Source organism: Nothobranchius furzeri, chromosome 17 (assembly GCF_043380555.1).
Source record: "Nothobranchius furzeri strain GRZ-AD chromosome 17, NfurGRZ-RIMD1, whole genome shotgun sequence".
Classification (NCBI taxonomy): Eukaryota; Metazoa; Chordata; class Actinopteri; order Cyprinodontiformes; family Nothobranchiidae; genus Nothobranchius; species Nothobranchius furzeri.
In genome coordinates, this window is record NC_091757.1 from 34,961,677 (window position 1) to 34,967,676 (window position 6,000).

The following is a 6,000-nucleotide window of genomic DNA, read 5'->3' on the forward strand; positions in this document are numbered from 1 at the left end:
GCAATTGTTGGACAAAATGACTTGCTGTGGCATTAATTGCACTAATAGAGCGTCCATGGAGTCTCCAATTTCATTTTTTTCGGTAAGTAAAATTATATTTATGTATTTTAGGTCACTGCATCTTTTGCACTAGCTGAGCTTAGACTTTAACAAGTACTGTTTAACCATGAAACTTAAATGTAATAGGGTAAAACCCAGTGCATTTAACCCTCTCGGGTCCATGGATGCGTATACGCATCTTTTTAACAGGTCTGATTTGGGACGCTGTAGCAGCAAGACTCCGCCTCACTGAGTTTCGGTTTCAATTCAGCTTTAAAAAGGAGATTATAAACTACACCCCAGTTTTTAAAATTTTGTTAACAGGCAACGTAAAAGCGGAGTTATACTAAACTAAAAAACTACCTATTTTTAGACAATCTGATAACTTGTCAAAACAGCAGTTTAGTAATCCGTGAGAGGGAATGTGCTTGTGAACATAAAAAACCCACAAAAACGTGAGATCCTTTAGCTGTTGGTGGAAGTCTCACATATTCAATTGATATAAAGTATCATTATGTAGCTGAGAGAGAGAGGAAGGCTGCACGAGTAACGAGATGTGCGCAAAAAGGAGCCGCTTCGCGGGGAAAGGAGTGGCGCGAATGGAGTAACAACAAACAATTAGACTGATCTCAGTGTTTCCCCTAGGAATTTTTCCAGCTATGGTGGTGTTGGCGGGGTTATGACACATCTCACCTTTATGTTAATATTGTTTTATTTGATTAACTCCACTTTGAACTGCACCAATCCAGCGACTGCTGCATTGTAATAACTAGTATTAAAGGTGAGTACACCAATATTTGCACAATAATAATTTCTGTTTTAAACTCTCAGTGACACACTTTGCAGGGGGGATTTGGCATTTAATTTTTCTTGGCGTCTGGAAAAACATCTTCTTTTGCCCCCTTTATTTTGGTCCAAGATCATTACTGGGCTGGCCCTAATAAAAACTTTCTACACCCCTGCTTAGTAGACTTAATGTATTTCTAAGCCAGTATAAAAATGACTGAAACACAAATTTACATATTTGGCATTATTGACCAATATCTTTGATTTGATTTATTTGTTAAGAACATCAAGATGCATTACAATGAACATTATAATAAGCTGGGCGGACACTGTGCGACTTTTTCACTCGTAACACAGCTTCAGCTTAAACTGTACGACTTCAGCGCAGGGTAGATCTCACAAGTCATGTGCTCACTGTACGTCTGGTAGCAACACGTCGGACCTAAAATATGCTAAAAATAGCAGTTTTTACACAACACATCAGACTTTTTTGTCTTGTTTTGCCTGTTGTCCTTCGGGAGTGCTGCAGGAGGACACACAGGGATTTATGGGGGTTGGATGAGGAAAACGAAATAAAGAAAAGTAAATCTGTGTTTTGTGATCAGTTTAATTTGACATGAACACGACAAACACGCTTTCTTGACAAACTTTGTGAGTAAAAAAAACGTGTAGAAATAAAAACGAACGTGTGTTATTAGGGAAATAGCGGGCGAGCAGTGTTGATGCAGGATTGCGAATGCGCCGTGAGCGGTTCTAATACTTTTTGGGTCGCAGCTGCTCGCTGCGCCGCTTCAACCCTCATGAGGAACGAGATAAATATCAAACACTCCCGAAGTCCGTGCGAGCTCACGATTGCTGATCGGTAGCTGGTCACGTGGTGTTAATCGCCTCTCGTAACCCCCTGTACACTACACGACGCTCAGCGCAAAACGCGCCCCGATCTTGCGGATTCTCGCACGAGTGGAAAATCTGCTCAAAAAAGTGAAAAAGTCGCACAGTGTACGCCCGTCTTTACTGTCTGTGTGTGTGCGTTGATGCATGGACCGAGCTGACGGAGCTCCCGGCTGCAGTTTTGTGTGTAGGGAGGGGCGGGTGCTCTGACTGGCCAATCACAGAGCTTGAAGACAGTCAATGAGAATTTCATTCAGCACGATTACAGATATTTCCGAGTTTTACACTCGTTTCATGCTCGTATTCGTCAAAAATGCTTTATCCGTACGCTCATAGCTGTAACCACCCTGCCGTGCCTCCTCCTTGCTACCTGCCGGCTGTGATCACAAGCAGCAACAACAGTAGTTCCTGCTGCTTCTTCGGGAAACAGCGCAAAAAAAAAAAAAAAAAAAAATTAAAAAAAAAAAAAAAAATCAATAAAACTTGGGATGTTGTAGGAGTGGCGGTGGGATTTCAGCCGTGGCGGCCCGCCACGGCTACGCCTATGTAAGGGAAACCCTGGATCTTGACAGTAAACTTCATATTTTGGAGCGATCCGGACAGATATATTGTCTCTGCAGTTTAGCAGGCTTTTATTAGGCTTAAATGATGATAAGAATAAATGTCCACCAGGCAGTTCAGATAGTACGGCTGTTTTTTGAACTAGAAGCAGAGGAAGTGGACAGAGACTCGCAGCTGGAGTCTGAGGCAAATAGCGAGGATGTTGATGACAATGTGGCAGATCCATCCTTCCTCACAGAATAGTTGGGTCATGATGAGGTAGAGGATGAAGGCAGAGATGCAGCTCCTCGGAGATCCAACAAGAGGAGTGGGCGGCGCCGCGCAGCTGTCAGATCTCAGTGTGAGACAGAGCCGCTCCCCACTCCAAAATGCATGTACATTATTGCCAAATTAATAAAATAAGTATAAATTCAGATAGTCCAGGTTGTCCTGAAAAAATGATACCCCATAAGGCAATATTTATTGTTTTTATTAGAAAATACAAAAGAAAAACCAAAATGAGTCAGAAACGGTGATTTACACCCTGGACCCCAGAGGGCTAATAATTTTTTTTTATTTGTTATATTTAGTCATTTTTTATAAATGTTCAGTCTAGATTACCATTCTAAATTATTAAAAAAAAACATTTGTCATAAACTTTTTGTTGGTTTCACAGTAAAATAAACAACTTTTTTCCAATTCGGATTTTATGTTTTTGAGTGATTTAAGGTCTAACATGAAACCCCTTTATGTCCAAATATAAAAAATAATTATAAATCCATAAAGTCCAGGTTGCGCTGAAAAGATTGATACCACATAAAGCAGTGGTTATGGTTTTTATTTTGGAAATACAAAGGAAAATTCTAAATTTGTCAAAAACGGAAAATTACACCCTGGACCCCAGAGGGTTAACATACCGCTGCATTTTAGAAAATGGGTTTAAATATAACATGTTGGGAGGAGCTGGATTCCGACTATTGGTATGGTACCCTCCCGCAGCTCTGCGCATCTTTGATCGTGGAGCTCTCGGATGGAAACCGCTCCCAGCGGCAGCTCTGCGCATCTCTGATTGCAGCTGCTGCGCCGATGCCGGCTTGTGGAGCTCTCGGGAGACCTCTGTGTTCCACCCGATTTTACCCAGCGGTCAGCCCGGCGTATCTGTCAGAAGCTCTGGTGTTGTGCACAGTTAACTCCGGTTGTAGCTAGGTTGCTACCTCTGTTAGCTTAGCTTCCACCTCCAAGTTAGCTTTGAGTTAGCTTGTAGCTACATCGCTTCAGCTTCAGTTCCACGGGTGTCGTCATTTGATCCCAGCCGTACAGCCCCACCCTCAGCTGCACTTCTCTTCCCATTTTTGGAATTGTCTGTGCTTAACGGAATCTGTGACACAGTCAAAATGGCGGTAGTGGCCACCTCCCATTTTGGCTTAAGAACTTATTGGAGCCTATGGAAACGAATTGTCCAGTACACATGTCGATGAGACCGATATAAACCTGCCCCGTCAAGAGCGGTGTAACAACTAGAGAAATCAACTTGCAAACATTTTAAATGCCTGCTTATAATCTGTATCATATTAGCTTTACTTACCACTCCTGGAGCTGCGGTCTCCTGACCACGTGCTCTTCCACGTGACCTTGCTCGTGCCCGACCAGTCATTTTCCAACGGCTTTCAACTGAAAAGTAAAAATAAATGAATAAATCGAATAAAAACACGCGCTTTATTACTTTGTTGTAAATAGTGTGATTGAAAACGTTGTTAAGTATCTAGAAATAATATATTTAGATTTCTTTAAAAAAAACGTCTAAAGTTTAATGCTGGCAATCTCCTCACAACAGTCGCTAATGGTAGCAAACGAAAAAATGGCGAAAAAGTGACTAGAAATTTTAAAACAAAAATTGTTAGTTAAATTGGCTACCATTTGCTAGCCATTCAAATGTTATCAAAAGCAAGTGTAAGTCCCAAAAACAGATGTAACTTAATATATACTTACGGTATCCCTTACTCCACTTTAATTCTAGCTATGGCTAAAACAGAAAAGTCGTATGTTTTGGATATTTACACCTTCTAATCGAAAAAACTTCTCAGCACCTGCTTAAGGCGGCAGAAAAAGACCAAACGACGTAGTTACCTCCGAGCTATTGTTCAAGAAAGTCAACTGACAAATTCCTACGCCATCACAATTTGATCAGCCTTCTTTGATAGTATTTTACTTTATATGGTAAAAATGTTTCTTTTATAAGTATATACTTTAAACAATAATTGTATGTATATTATTTATTTGACTTTCTGACAAATAAATAAGATTTATCTTTGGTACTACTTTTCATGGCGCAGTGATTTCATTTTATGTAGGGCACATTTTCCTTTTCCCGTTTTTTTTTCTTCTTTTATATGGTGCAATCTCCACTATGACCGCTAGATGGAGGTAAATACTTCAGTTCACAGGACGTGTCCTGGACCAAATACAGCAGTTTTGCTGAGTTTCTTAAAAACCTAGTGAACATACTTCTCATTGTTAAATGACCTCTGATTCCTGTTAAAATAAAGTGTTATTAATTAATAAATGATGCAGTTGTCTTTTATTTGTCACATGATATACTTTCAAGACTTTCTTTATGCCATTTTTGAGCTAAACTCTGAGAAACAAAATGAAAGTCACTGTCATCAGATCCGGAGCAAACATGAAGGGTTCCAATCTATGGAGACTTTGCGAGAATTTAACTTAACAGTTTAATCAGGAAATAACTTCACAAAGTCAGAAATGCATTTCATGCCATTCTTTCAAGAGAAGCTTCACAAATAGTTGCAATTTTTGCCAAACTCTACATTCTGTTATTTAAAAGAGAACTTGCCACCTCAGAGGGCATTTTAGGAGGATGCATGCAAGTCTTTCATGTCTGAGATCTAAGAGTGATTATAAATTCAGAGCTGGGGGACAGTTCTGGGAGGGCCTGTTTTAGTCACTGTTACCTGCAGGAGGAAGACTGTGGAGAGATGAAGCAAACGGCAGAACATGAATGTCATCAAGCCTGATTGTTGCATAAAAAAGGAGGAAGATAAGGAGCAAAAGCTTGAAGCAAAAATGTGCAGTGACATTTTTTGTGCATGCAGACAGCTTTCAGCAAAACAGAACAATGTGCCACCTCCACAATGGTGCTGCACCTTTAAAGCTCTGATAGAAAAGGAAGAAAGTTTTCTTCAAAAGTAAAGCTATTTCTAACAGGAGACAACAACAAAGACTATTGAAAAAAAAAGATTAAAAAAGAAAGAAAAAGAAGAAAATGGTGTCAGTGAGAGGACTGCAAGCTGAGTGGTGTGAGGCTGAGAAAGGTGCACCCTGCCAGGGACGTTGATGAATGCGCTTCAGGCTTCAAGCTCGCCCCACAGCCTCCAGCAGCGCGGATTCCACGCTTACGCTAATCACGCTCTGTGAGATACTACGGCCCAAAGCTGATGAAAGGAAACATGGAACACAGTTAGTATATCAAACTGGCTGCATATTCCCAAAAATACACACTTCTCACCAACACGTTTCTGTGTGGATCCATGGCATTTGTTTTCAACCTAATTTCCTGCTTCAGTCATTAAAAACAAAACTAGATCAAAGCGTTCGTTTTACATAATTCATAGTGACTCCATTAAGCTTGAACCCCTGATTGCAAATCCAGAGCAAGAGGGAATTCCAAAAAATAAAGATCTTCCATTGCGGTATCAGTAAGCGGGTTACGAAAATTAGATTAATCTC

The 6,000-nt window shown here is 40.4% G+C and overlaps 1 protein-coding gene across 1 annotated transcript in view; it reads right to left on the reverse strand.

Moving 5' to 3' along the window:
- The window catches only part of piwil1 (piwi-like RNA-mediated gene silencing 1), a 35,290-nt gene extending 30,676 nt beyond the window's left edge, over positions 1–4,614 (reverse strand). Inside the window, exons 1-2 of the mRNA XM_015972126.3 lie at positions 4,246–4,614; positions 3,842–3,927 (exon numbers count right to left, since the gene is read on the reverse strand). Coding sequence (XP_015827612.3) covers positions 3,842–3,910 — 69 coding nt within the window. The 5' untranslated portion in view covers positions 3,911–3,927; positions 4,246–4,614. The remainder of the gene's footprint in view (positions 1–3,841; positions 3,928–4,245) is intronic.
- Between the last annotated feature and the right edge of the window lie 1,386 nt (positions 4,615–6,000).